The 14,297-nt window shown below is 39.5% G+C and overlaps 2 protein-coding genes across 2 annotated transcripts; one reads left to right on the forward strand and one right to left on the reverse strand.

The window, feature by feature from the left end:
* The first annotated feature begins 155 nt into the window (after nucleotides 1-155).
* LOC147319316 (putative transmembrane protein 244) lies at nucleotides 156-2,698 on the forward strand. The gene is made up of 6 exons (XM_086311841.1): nucleotides 156-233; nucleotides 647-732; nucleotides 1,631-1,704; nucleotides 1,789-1,914; nucleotides 2,006-2,050; nucleotides 2,143-2,698. The coding sequence occupies exons 1-6, from the start codon at nucleotides 201-203 to the stop codon at nucleotides 2,235-2,237; spliced, it is 459 nt and encodes a 152-aa protein (XP_086167967.1). The 5' UTR covers nucleotides 156-200; the 3' UTR covers nucleotides 2,238-2,698.
* Nucleotides 2,682-7,057, reverse strand: sgk2b (serum/glucocorticoid regulated kinase 2b). The gene is made up of 12 exons (XM_086311840.1): nucleotides 6,833-7,057; nucleotides 6,445-6,520; nucleotides 6,278-6,347; nucleotides 6,144-6,169; nucleotides 5,860-5,917; nucleotides 4,726-4,809; nucleotides 4,433-4,564; nucleotides 4,197-4,309; nucleotides 3,602-3,821; nucleotides 3,357-3,512; nucleotides 3,189-3,278; nucleotides 2,682-3,108 (listed from the first exon to the last, which is right to left on the reverse strand). The coding sequence occupies exons 1-12, from the start codon at nucleotides 6,897-6,899 to the stop codon at nucleotides 2,947-2,949; spliced, it is 1,254 nt and encodes a 417-aa protein (XP_086167966.1). The 5' UTR covers nucleotides 6,900-7,057; the 3' UTR covers nucleotides 2,682-2,946.
* Nucleotides 7,058-14,297: the final 7,240 nt, after the last annotated feature.

Below are 14,297 nucleotides of genomic sequence, written 5' to 3' on the forward strand. Positions count from 1 at the left end.
AAAAAGGCCGCCCTGATACGAGGTGAAACGAGTTCAGCTGGGCTGTAAAAGCGGCGGCGCTGCTCCGCGTCTCCTGTTGGCCGCTAGGTGGTGGTAGGAGTCCACTTTGTTAGGAGGAGAGCTGGGGGATTTAACCGAGGTCGTGCAGCCTGCTGCAGCCCACGTTATTTGGGAATAAAGCATTAAAGGGAAACCATGAGATGGCATTCAAAGGCAGAGCGGTCGACTCGAAGGTAAGATGGGGAAATCGTGTGCTGTGAGATTATCCGACTGTCCTGTGGATTTTCAGGCGTTTCTGTGAGCCGTGGATCGAAAGTGGGAATTATGTGCGGTTAAACAACAGAATAAGCTGGCTATGACAGGCTGTTTTATATATAATGTAAACACACACGTTAAATATGTATATCATACCTCTTATATATTATAAACCAGCAGCAGGTCGGGCTGCAGCACATAAAAGAGCCTGCCTGTCTGCCTGCTTACAGACCACGCATATCCCTCCCACTGCAGGGATCTGCGTCTATAATACTGTGAGAGTGCAATCCTCAGCTTTAGGTGTTTGCTCGTGTTGCGTTATATGGAAAATATGTAGCGTTGACGGACAAGAATCTTTAAATTACGCCCCATTCTCTATCCATCCCAACAGACCGTGCTCCTCAACCTGCTGCTGTGTCTGCTCATATTTTACTCGCTTTTCTACATGATCGGGAGCGTCTGCTTTGGTGCCTTCAGGTGAGAGCCACGCACGCGCAAGGGATCGAAAGGAGGGTTTGTCTCCTATAATAACTGGAAGTATATTGATGATTATAATAAATAGCAACAAATATTCAGAATCCAAATGTCAAGATTCTGAATAAAAAAGTCAGTATTTTGACATTAATCTCTTTGAGTTCTAAAATTAATGTCAGAATTGTGAGGCTATTCTGAAATTAACCTCAGAATTTTGAGATTAATGTCAGAATTGTGAATAAAAAAGTAAATATTCTGACATTAATCTCAGAATTCTGAGATTTCTTTTTTCTCTGAATTCAAAGATTAATCTCAGAATCTGAGAAAAAAAAGTTACACCAATCACACACATCAAACAGACTACAAACTGCACTGCTATGCTATTTTTCTTTAACTACATTTAATAAGGTATTTTTTATTATCCTTTTTAAATGTATGACATTTATTGTAATAGTTTTCTGCACAGTCTCTTTAATGTATTATATTTCTTTTTATGTTTTTGTTGGTATGTTTTATTGTATTCCATTCAAACTGTTATATATTTTACTTTAATTTCTACTTATTGCATTCATAATTTTTCTGTTTGAGCTCCTTCTTTTGGGGAATTTTTAACTTATTGACCTATTTTGTTTCGCCATATCGTATTATGCTCAAGATGTTCTACTTTACTTATAGGTCATTCTGCATTATTTAAGCTATTTACTCTTAGGTTATTCTACTTATTGGTCATTTTACTTTATTTAAGGTATTTACTAACAGATCATTGTACTTATAGGTTATCCTTCTTTATTCAAGATATTCATTTAATAGATTATTCTACTCATTCTACTTTAAGATATTTACTTATAGGTTGCGCTTTAATGTTTTGTCTGCTGTAACTTTATCATATCTCTCATCTCAGGTTGGACCACTTTGATGGACTGATTCCTTTTGACTTTAAGACCGAACCTACCGAATCCAACTCCAAATACTTGGGTGAGCACACCTAATGCGTGCAATGCTGTCGACACAGAGTGGCAGCTTTATACACATAATCTATTTTCTCTTTTCTTTTTCTAGTGAACCTCCTGTCCTTGGAGCTCACCTACTTTTGCAGTGGCCTTCTGTTTGCCGCAGTGGTGAGGAGGCGGGTTTGGGACTACGCTCTCACTGTCACACTGGTGCATGTAATGATCACCAGCCTAGGTGAGCAGAAATGTATCGGTGCATCTACCCAGGTGCATGCTTGAATAACCAAATGCATTGTGTAATGACACGTTTTGTTTCCATGTTGCAGTAATGTTGGAGTTTCCTACTGTGTGGCAGTGGTGGCTGGCTTTAGGTAAGACAAACACTGCCAGCTCATCGGTTACTATCAGTCTTAACTTCATGAGGTTAGCTGTTTCAAATATGTCACTCTTCATTTTTCCCTAGGCAGTGGCTTGTTTCTGATGATTTGCAACGGTCAGTTGATTGCTTACTTCACATGCCAGAGTGAGCAGAGCTACGCCTCCTTCAGCATCTACTGACAGACTGAAAGCCACCCTCCCTGTGTCCAAACTGTTCCACAGTCTTGTGAAGTGAGGTAGAAAGGATCAGAACAGATGCTCTCCTTTTTTCTCTTTTTTTTTTGAGGGGAAGACATCCATTAGCTTCTCCACAGTGATGGGCTTTTTCTGTTCATCACTAAAATTAGACACCAAAACACCACACGTGAAGTCGGAGCTGGGGTCCAATTTGTGTTTTAGTGTTGCCAATAGGCTGGCATCCTGTTGTTGTTTTTATCTAAACACCGCATGGAGATGCTTTCTGTATTTTGCTCTGTCACTATGCAGCAATAAAGCAGCCAGTGAAGTATTTTGAGTGCACTTGTAAGCTGTGAATGTAATGTTAGAATGAGAATTTTGCAGTACACATTGTATATTATAATATCCTGTAAATGCAAAGTGTTGAAAAATAAATCTACTCCAAACTGTTGAGTGCTTCATATAATGCATTAAAGCAGCGAGGATGAAATAGTGACCAGCCCATTCCATCATCACGACCACATATTGAATTAACATCAATAGCCAAAAACACAAAACAAACAAACAAAACATCCAATGAAACATACAGTATGTTGCACTGTTAGCATAAAAATCTTTTTGCTCAAGTTCTTAAAAATAGACACCCACTTAAAAATTAATGATGTAAAAAAGAAACAACTGAACAACCGCGCCCCCGGAGGATTCGGTGTTGTTATGAAACCGGCTCTGCTGCCAGGTACTCCACAGGGTTCATGTAGGAGAATCCTTGGAAGGCCTCGCTGACCCCGGCCTCCTGGCACATGTTGTTCACACAGGCAGGTACAGGTTGTCGTGTAAACGCTGGGTCAATGTAACTGACATCCCAAGGACCAGCCTGAAGAGGAGAGAGGAGTGAGCCATGTTCCCTCGGTTAAAAAGAAAAGTGCGTCGAGCTCATTTCTGATTCACTCGTACCACTTTTGGGATGAAAGGGGGTCTGATTTTTCTGGCCAGGAGGTCATCCCAGTCGATAGAGGCGAAGAAGGGATGTTCCTGCAGCTCCGCCTGGAAACACAATAACAGTTAACCCTTCTGTGGCCATGTTTCATTACTGTTTCTCTTCTTTTTAGCTGGGGCACTTACAATGTCACAGCTCGCTCCTAAGCGTCTGGAGACATCTTTTTCCAATAAGCCCTCCAACAGTGAGCAGGCAGCTTTAGAGATGTCGCTGCGTAGCTGCAGAGGGCCGTGAAGGATGTTCTGAAACATTTGCAGTTTACTGCGACTATAAAATGGAGGCTGTGAGAGAGAGGGAGGGGAAGAGGGAGGTGGCTTAAGGTGAAGATGCTGATGATGTAAAGGATAGAGATCACTGCACCTGCACTCACCAGTCCACAGATCATCTCATAAGCCACCGTGCCGAGTCCCCACCAGTCCACAGCTGGGCTATATGGATGGCCGTGTAACACCTCTGGAGCAAGGTACTCCGGAGTGCCACAGAAGGTGTGCATGACCCCACCTGTGGCCACACCTTCTTTACAAAGCCCAAAGTCAGTCAGCATCACGTGGCCCTCACTGTCCAGCAGGATGTTCTCAGGTTTCAGGTCTCTGCATAAAAACAAAGAACACTGAGTCCTGCAAAATCTGACATTAGCTGTCATTTCTTTGTTAGTTTCCTTTAGCTTCACATTGCTTTTCCTCACTCTTTAATTTTTAATGTGGCGCCGGAGAACATGGTGGATTTGAGTGGGAAAATTTCATTGGGAATTCTCTGCATGAATAAATGAAGCAGGCAGAACGTGGTCAAATCAAACATGCACAAAGAAAGAGAGAGAGCACAGAGGCGAGAAAACTTGGAAGGGTGACTATGCTGCCGCTTTTCTAATGCTGTGTTTTCACGCATATATATATATATATATATATATATATATATATATATATATATATATATATATATATATATATATATATATATATACATACCTGTAGACGATGTTAAGAGAGTGGAGGTAGCCCAGTGCTGCAGCCACCTCTGCAGCATAGAAAGCAGCTCTGGGTTCTGGAAATGACCCCTCTCTCTGCAGGTGGTAGAAAAGCTGAAAGCAAAGCAAGGAATTCAACACAACAGCAACACCTGCACTTCTACAAACTCATAGAGTACACAACAACTAAACATCTGAATGCAGAATATTTTGAAATCCTTAATCTTATACACTCACCTCCCCTCCATTGACATAGTCCAGGACAAAGTAGAGAGTGTTTGGTGTCTGGAAAGAGAAGTGGAGTCCCACCAGGAATGGATGCTGTAGTCCTTTCAGCAGTACACTCCTCTCAACCATCACATGCTTCTGCTACAGAGACAGAACACTGGATGGATGGATGGATGGATGGATAGATGGATAGATGGATAGATGGATAGATGGATAGATAGATAGATAGATAGATAGATAGATAGATAGATAGATAGATAGATAGATAGATAGATAGATAGATAGATAGATAGATAGATTACCTCTTTCCTCTTGACAATCAACTGTTTCTGGAGCACTTTCACGGCATAATAACCCCCTTGTTTTCTATGTCTTGCCAGCAGCACCTGTAAAAGTTTGAATTTTCACATTTAATCTCACAGCACCAACCTCAAACACAGCAACTTACAAGGTCAACCAAATCTGGGGAAAAAGTTCCCATCTGACCCCGTCAGCATCAGAAAAACACATTTTACAAACTGTAAAAACTACAACACAGCTGGTACATTTTTGCCTATAACACAGTCAAGCTGGAGACAGTGTAGAGTAGTAAGAGTAAGTAATTCTTGTGTTTTTTGGCTTTGTTCTGGTATTAAATATTTTTGGAAGCGTGCTCATTTGTTTATTCTTAAAAATTATGACATATCTAGGTCATGTATAGTGCTCTAATTTCATCATATGAGAGGAAATATTGAGATGGTACGAGCCAGACCCACAAACACAAAACAAATAGCTGAAATTAGTGAGTGAAAAAAAAATGTCCTGGAGCTGTTGACTCATCAGATAAGAATTCAAGAGGTACGATGTCTAGAGAAAAGAAAGAAATGGACTGTGTTTATGTATGTTTATGTGTCAGAGACAGGGCGAGGACTGAAATATTGATGTTACATGAACAAACTGCAGAGACGAGGCAATCCAGGTTGTTCGTGAGTGCATGTAGGTGTTTTCTGTTTGTTTGTAAGTAATAAAAAAATGACAGTAAAAAAAACTGCAACCAGCTGTTTTACAGCGACGAGTTAGATTTGTGACTATGTTAGAAAAGTATTTTTCCCACAGAATGGATCACGGTTGGGAAATGAGCGATTCCTAAAGCTGTAACTTGTTTTTGACCAGCCACCTCTCTGATATCATGATATGAGCACCGAATATTTGTCAGAAATTAACATCCAGGGTACCAGTGCTTGTTTGGTGCACTGATGCTTAAAGCTGGTCACTTGGAGTGGGTGTAAAACTGATTTAAAAGCAGGTTTTAACAGAGCCTAAATGTGTTTTTCTGTGCTGAGAATTCGCTGTGGATCTCTCCTCTACTGAACAACAACAAATCCTCATGTTTCAGACCAATCGGCTGTCTTAAAGGGGGGTCAGGGGGGTAGGTGCTGAGGATTTTTTTCCCCCACCTTTCCAAAGCTTCCTCTGCCGATGACTTTGAGGTAGTCGAAGTCTGATGGTTTCATCCTGGTTAATACAACAGCAGAAAACAGTTAATAATGCACGTCCGAGTACAAATAAGTCATGCATAATAATTGGATGTGAATGCATGATAAGAAATAACTCTCAGGTTGCCTCTGGTGAAGCTCATGAATGAGAAAAAAGCCTTCTGGCCACTTTATTAAGTCCAGATTGTGCATCATTGACAACATAGACGAAATATTTCCCGATGTAAAGGGAGAAAATGACTTACTGTGAGGTTTCTGTGTTCGTGGAGCTCTGAGGAAAAGACATGGAGGGACAAAACGGTCAGGAGGTCAGCTCAAGTTTCATCTTCTGTCAACACTCAGCAAAGACTTTAAAAAAAAGTCTTCTCTCTGAACTCACCAAAGTAGATTTCTCCTCCTTCCCTCTCCCCGGTTTGCTTTGTCTCTGCAGGATTTTCTCAGTGTCCAGGCTTCAATCGGGAGATCGGACACAGAATATGAGGGTTTGTTTTATGAGGTTCAACACGAAGGAAAAAAGCTGTGAAAAAATGACTGTTGCCAACTTACTGTTGGCAGAGGTGCTGGCTGGAAACAAATTTGTGCAAGAAGTCACTGAAGCCCACTTTCTTCCCCTTGAGCAGAGCTGTAGCACAGGAAGAGGGTTAGTCCCTTACATAAGAGGTCAACAGCTGTATTTACTCAGCAGAAGGTTGGTGTCACTTTATCACTGCACTTCTCTCAAGTGATCAAACTTCTCTAATTATATGGAGACTTTCTGAACCTTTCAAGCCAAGATAAATAATTTTAACATTGTGGTATTTTATGCAGTAATGACTAATTACTCTCTTTTGGCCTCTTTAGCTTTTATCTTTATATTAGATGTTATACACGAGCTTGCTTTAAGATCACAGGTAAAGTAAAGCTTATCTTAAACATTTATATTTAATGTTCTTACCTGAGAGAAACGAGACAAGGCCTTTCATCTTGGCATAGGTCATGGGCCTTTCTTGAGACACGGTCATCTGGAAAAGAAAAGAAAAAACGACCAGCTGGTTTAACTTGAAAAATGAAAATTAAAAAAGAAAATATCTGAGGAGCAGAGCGCAGGTAGCTGCTGCTGAAGGCACACGGGTGGACTGTCCTTCTCTGAGGTGCCCTACTTGTCTCACGTCGCCCCTGACCTGCCGTTCAGTTTAAGGACCGGTGACGCAGGGGAGACGCTGAATACCAGTGAAGCTGCGTTCAAGTGCCCTCGGAGATATCCAAATTATATTACGCGTGGACAACCGTAAGTTACGACAAGCCACTGGCCAGCAGTATGTTTCATTTTTCCTCGGCAGCATCTGGGACTCTCGTTCCTGCATTAGATTGCATAAGCGTACACCAAAGCCTTTTAACGTTTAAACGGTCTGCTGACTTGTTAGAAGTCACCAGTGGAAAATATATCTGTAAGTCATTTGTAAATCATTTTTTTAACATTAGAATTCCAGTAAACCAAAAACTAAACTACAGTTTTCTTTATTATCTATTAATAGTCAATAAATTCTTAACTTTTACTAGTAAAAACAAAAATTACAGAGGTCTATAACTGTTTTTCATAATGTTTAAAGGAGATTTCCCATTTCAGATCAACAACCCCATTTCAGACGTGTCACCATTATGTCTAACAAACAAAGCGAAAGACAAACTCTGACTATAAAGTAAGCAGTGCTTTACATGTAGCTAATAGTCCCAAATGCAGTTAACTTACCACAAATTAGCCAACATGGAATTATAGCTTTATTTTGAATGAAGTTACTGATGCCTCGAATGGGTATTTTTCACTAACAAGAAGTTAATTGTTGATATCAAGAATGGACTTTTTTAATGGCTAAAAATTAAATGTAAACCCTTTACTGAGTTGTTAATATCCACATATGTCAGCTGGTGTTACATTACATATTAATACTGCTGATGTACAAAAGTATTGGGTCATGCCTCTTAATCGCTGGATTAAATAATGCTGTGGGATTGTTTTTCTGGGGGTGAGTATCTGCTGAAGGGAAATCTTGAACGTGAACAATCCTCTGCCTCCAACTTGGTGGGAACAGTTTGGGGAGAAGGTTTTTTCCCTTCCAGCACGACTGTACCCGGGTGCTCCATAAATGAGTGGATGAGTCTGGTCTTGAAGAATATTATTCGCCCACACAGGCTGTGACCTCAACCCAAATGAATACCTTTAACATGATCCAAAGAGGAGAATGTGGTCCAGGACCAACATCAGCATCTGACCTCACAAATGCTCCTCTGAATAATGAACGTCCAAAAATTCCTCCAAACATACTCCAAAATCTTGAAAATTCTCTCACAAGAAGCTCTAAGTGTAATATGTCGGTGGCCCAGTATTTTTGTCCACATAACATGCTGTCAAAATAAGCTCCTGGCACTTGAATGCAGCACAGGGGAATCGTGCGCTCTCAGGCTGACCCTGCAGGGCCCATGTGGTGATGTCAAGGGAACTTTTTAGTAACTTGTAACATTTTTTTATGATCCCATTTACTGCTGTATGGAAGCTTCCTAAGAAATTCCAGCCACCAACATTTAGAAACCACCAGCATGTCATAGAGTGGGTGACAACACTAGTACTGCAACAGTGTTGATACTGTATTTAGAATAGGATAAATAATGGCAGTTAAACTGTGAACAAACTGGTTCATGTTACTCCAGAAGGGCTTTTACTCAGAGACATAATTTTTTATGAGAGCGGAATAGTTGCCCTCGGTTTCCTTTTCAACATATAGTAGCTCAGGGAAACTATACCCCAGTATCATGGCAGCTTTCCAACACATGGCAAGTCGGTCATTCTGTCTCGTGGCTGCTGGATGTCTGAAAAAACTGGCAAGGCCTGCTATGTCGTTAAAGAGTTTTATGCTTGTGATATCTGATCAAACCCATTTCACATTCATAGTAGCTGCTTGTTCCAGATATGATTTACATACTGAGGCTGTGTGAAATTCAAATCTTCCTGTCTGAATTACATAATCTAAATTGATATGAACACGAAATTATATAATGAATGGAAATAGCAACCAGGTGGGTCTGGCACAGGTTGTGGTAAACAAATTCTTATGGAAGAGGCAGAGAGATTAGAAAGAGATGATAGAAGAAATTTAAAAGTGAGAAATCTTTACATGGTATGCTACACTGTAGTACTTGTGAGATGATTTAATAAATCCCGCAGTGTGCAGTTACCAGATGGAAAAGATCAAAAGAGTCGTGTCAGCAATGAGAATAAGAGGGTGTGAATTAAATGGGACATGAAGTTCAGATACTGAAATAACTTCGAGTTTGTCCCTCTGTCTCCAGTGTCTAAATTTGGAGCCGTGGGGTTCGGAGTAGAGCTGGTACAGGGTGTCTTGATTGCTGTTACAGAAAGTTGATCCTGGGATAGCAACAGGGGGAGGTTTCCTGTGGGGTAGGGGGAGGAAGGGGAAAGCTAGAAACCCTGTCACCCCAAAGTGAACCAGTCTATGCTGGTCTGATGGACTGCCCTCAGTCTGAAACCTCTTGTCCCATCACTCTGACGGCATCGGAACTGGTCAGAGCTGGTTTTACCTTTCCAGGTCACACTGAACGCAGGTCACACATCTCAGCACTCCAAAAGCAGTCCTAAAAGTGCGTAAGCCCACAGCACAGACTCCAGATCAGCCTGCCCAACTGAACAGAGGAGGGTCTCTGTGAAGCAATGGAACCGTGAAGCCAGGTGATCATGAAACCAGATAACAAGTTAAAACAGGCATATGCCTGTAACTTGGGAATAAGTTGTGGGAGTAAGTTGTGTTTCCTAAAGTGTATTTGAGTACATTTTCCCTTGGTTTTCTCCTTGGCATTTGCTCTTTAGTACAACACTGAACATCTGTTAATTTTAGGTTAAGTCAGCTTGCCACATGCTGTATGACAAATGTACCAAAAGTGGACACAATGTAAATATAAATTTACAATGAATATACATACAGTTACAGTTAGAAATTTACATCCAGTCATTGTGGTATGAATGTCATAACAACTCTGGTCACTTAATGATTTCTTTGAACCTTGAGAAAAGAAAAGGAGAGACTGGGTTAATTTATACAGAAGGTAATGAGGGAAGTGGGAGCAGGTAGGGAACACAGCTCCAGGCAGCTAACCAAATGAGACAGGGAAGTAAAAAAACACAAACACAGAGCAGCGCTTACCAAAATAAAACAGGAGGGAAGACAACTGAATGGGGAAATGGGATTAACTTTACACAAATAAACATAGGAATAAGGAAGACAAAAATAACTAACACAACGATGAGATTGAAGGAACAGAACAGGAATGCTAACAGGAACTAATAAACCCAGAGTCCTCTATAACTAAACTAAGAACATGAGGCTAAAAGATAAGGAACCTATACTAAACATGGGGTGATCGTGGCTCAAGAGTTGGGCGTTCGCCTTGTAATCTGAAGGTTCGAGCCCAGGCTTGGACAGTCTCGGTCATTGTGTCCTTTGGCAAGACTGTTGCCTACTGGTGGTGGTCAGAGGGCCTGGTGGTGCCAGTGTCCAGTAGCCTCACCTCTGTCAGTGCGTCCCAGGGTGGCTGTGGCTACAATGTAGCTTGCCATCACCTGTGTGTGTGAATGGGTGGATGACTGGATGTGTAAAGCGCCTTGGGGTCCTTAGGGACTAGTAAGGCGCTATACAAATACAGGCCATTTACCATTTACATGAGGACATAACAAAACTTAGGCACAAGGAAATACAAAATAACACTATAACAAACTATAAAATAATAGAGAAAATGAACTTCAATAACTTTGCAAAACCGAAAAGAAAATAATGGACAAACAAAAAACTCAAAACCAAGAACCTAACGCAGAGGGACCATAATAGCTCTTCTTCCAGGGTGGAATGATTGCAAAGCTTTAATAACTTACAAGAAGCAAAAGTTGGGCCCACAAGTCTGGATTTATTTTGGATTTTCCCAAATTCACAAAGGTTCAAATTATTCACACAGGGTCAGATATATACATATACCCCCATTGTTTGACCACTCTTCTTGGCAGAATTGGTTCATTGAGTTCATTTCCTGGCACAAACCCAGCTTTTAAACGATCCACAAATTTTCAATAAGGTTGAAGTCGGGACTTTGGGAAGGCCATTTCAAAAGCTTAAAGTTAGCCCGTTTTTATCGATTCCAAAACCAGTATTGATGTGTGTTTGGGATCATTGTCCTTTAACTGTCCAAGTTTCAACAATCTATCTATTGATTTAAGGTGAAGCTGAATAATTTGAAGACAATGCTCCTTCTTTATTATTCCAACCGCTTTGTGCAGTGCACCAGTATCACTGACAGCAAAACAGCCCCTGATCATGGTGCTACCACCACCATGCTTGACAGCTGGTACAGCGCTCATAGGTTTGAAAGCCTCACCTTTACCTCTCCAAACATGCCTCAAGGTATTATGATCAGACAGCTCAAGCTTTATCTGGTCTGACCGTTATACTTTCCTTCAGAAGGCATTTGGATGGATGGTCTATGCAGGAAGCTGAACATTTCAGTCAAGCTTGAAGGTTTAAAATTTGGAGCTTGGAATTTGGCTTGTATTTTGGTTGACATCCTCTCAGTCCATGGTGGTGTAAAACTCTCTTCACTTTGGACAGTGACGCTTGACACATCAAAATAACAATTATTTGAACTGATTGTAACTGTCCCTGAGACAGTTACAATAAAGGTGTTGGTTTTTATATGTTTCTGTAATAGATTCATGTTTAATTTAATTCATTTATTTGTTGGAAAGGGTTAAAATTTATTAAATGAGATAATAAAAGTGTAGCATTTATTAAATTACTTGTCTATAATATGAGGTTACAAAATAAGGGTTTGTTAAAGATGTAAAGTGCTGTAAAGTTTGTATGAGGAGGTGTTTGTAATGGTCACATGGCCAGAGTTTGGCTGAGAGCACAACCATGGCATTGTGGGTCAGAACTAGCATGGATACAGAGCTACAGATGCGGCTACAGCCACAACATTAATGTTATTCTGCATGTGGTCCAAGAGGCGCACACGTCTTCACGGTGGCTGAAAAGAATAACAGAGAGAGAAATAAACTTATGAAGACATCAGTATGAAGCGTGGCCATTCTTTGTTGGACGCCTGTAGTTACACTGATGATCCTGGAATGTGTAGATGTTTAGAAATGGCTCCAAGAGACCTTCATAACTTGTGTAAATCCATAATTCTCCTTCTTAGATCTTTGCCAAGATCCTTGAAGTTTCACATTGTTCAGAGTATTCTAGCGATGGCTGTCAAACAAATCCTTTTTTATGTTGGCAAATACAAACTAACTGTTGTAGTCAATCATGTCAATAACTAATGAGAAGTTAATAGGTCATGGGCTCATCAGCTTAAAAGATATTGTAGAACATTCAGCACCGCTTATAAAAAGATTTGAGTCTGTGTATGTATTACAGCCTGTGTATATATCTTTTGACATGTGTGGATTACAGAAAATCCGAAATTAACTGAAACATTTTTATTTTTTAACATAATTAAAGATATCGTACAATCATTCCACCCTGGAAAACAAACAAATAACATTCATGCCCATGCGTGAGACCACCTGCATGAGTTCGTTAATGTTGACTTATTAAGCTCTGCTCTACATTAGTAATCTACAGATACTGTAAACATATATATATATATATATATATATATATATATATATATATATATATATATATATATATATATATATATATACTGTATAATCACACTGATACTGAATATTGTATGAGGCGCTATTGGTGGAAGTCTGCCCTGAGAAAGAACATATGGTATACAATAATATGGCAAGCTTAGTTGTGCCAGTATATAGTAATAATAACTTGAGTTTAGGTAGAAGTCAGTGAGTGTTGTGGTGTTTAAGTCATGAAGTGTAATAAAAGAGGTGATGAAACATGTATCAAACATATTTAATTCATTAGTTTCGTTGACAAGGCTGCCTCATCCAACTATGAGTCATCTAGTAGCAAAGGGCTGTCAGCTAACATCAGAGGGTGTTACTGAAACAGCATGCCGCTTGTGGTCAGCAGTGTTATTGCTTTGATTTGTGTAATACTCACTGCTGGTGAACAAGCACCTGGTTGACACGCATCTCATCTCTGCCTGTTTCAGCTTACATACAGTACAAAGAACAATTAAAATCACTATGCTGGAACATTTTAAGACAGGTTTTCACACTGTGTGCCATCATTACTTTTTAAATCTCTGTCTGAAGTGGGAATTTCAAATATTTTACACTTGCATATCATTACCATCAAACACTATGACAGTTAAAGACAGTTTTGTTTTTACATGTCTCTCAGATTTGGTCAGTATCAGCTATTGGAAGTGTATTTTTGTTATTATGTATTACTATGAGAGGACATGGAGGAGAGAGCCGCAGTACTTCAAGTGTCCTGTAGATGGTGACATCAAGCCAGAACATTTCTTGAAGCATATAAAGTCTGATGAAGAACCTTGGAGGCTTTTCTTGTTTTTGTAATCCTAAAGTTGGACAAAAAACACCTTTTCCTTTTCCTGAGCGAACAGCTTTATGAAATCATCAGTCTGCTGTCAGAAAAAACGATATATGTGTTTGCACATTGCTGCAGTGCTTCTCCTGTTTTGAAACTAGAGCACTTCATTGAGCTTTAATACAGAATATTCTCAGAATATTTCATGAATATTCTGAGAATATTCATGAATATTTCATGCCAACATGATCTTAAACTTCACATACTCTGAATTACCCTCAGTGGTGCACCTGTCACAAACGAAATAAATTAAAGATTAAAACTATTAAAGCTAATATTGAGTCCTGGATAAATAAATGGGAAGAATAACACTTCTAAACATATAATATGTGATTATGTATAATGCGTTATTTTATTAGGTGGCTGTCTGTCTTAATTTGCGTATATATTTTTAGTTTTTGTGTCTGGTTTGAAAGAGAGATCTCAGACTTAATGAGACGAATATATTATTATCTTATTATTATTATTATTATCATTATAAAAATAAGACACAGTCACCTTTAATAATCACAAAAAAGGTAAATTGTAAAAAATGTAATCTTTGAGTAGAGTAAAGTGCAAACTTAAAACATTTCATCGTGTATTTTATTTTCATGTCACTTTAAAATTTTGCGATAACGTTTGTTGTTCTGCTTTTAATTAATATCGAATTAATTTTATTTTGATTGTTAAAAGATTTTTCAAGGCAATTATTTCATGATTCAGGCTTTGAGGGGTTAAAAAGATAAAGTAAGATAAGCTTTATTGTTACTGAAGCACAAGCATACATAAAACTGCAAGCTTGTTAATGCAGGGCCTTGTTCTTACAGGCTGTCTTTATATACAGTCTATGCTCCAGAC

This window comes from Aulonocara sp. 'chitande type north' Nkhata Bay, linkage group LG11 (assembly GCF_057382095.1).
Source record: "Aulonocara sp. 'chitande type north' Nkhata Bay isolate Kocher_YH1m ecotype deep benthic linkage group LG11, A_spYH_male_GT1.1, whole genome shotgun sequence".
NCBI classification, from domain to species: Eukaryota; Metazoa; Chordata; class Actinopteri; order Cichliformes; family Cichlidae; genus Aulonocara; species Aulonocara sp. 'chitande type north' Nkhata Bay.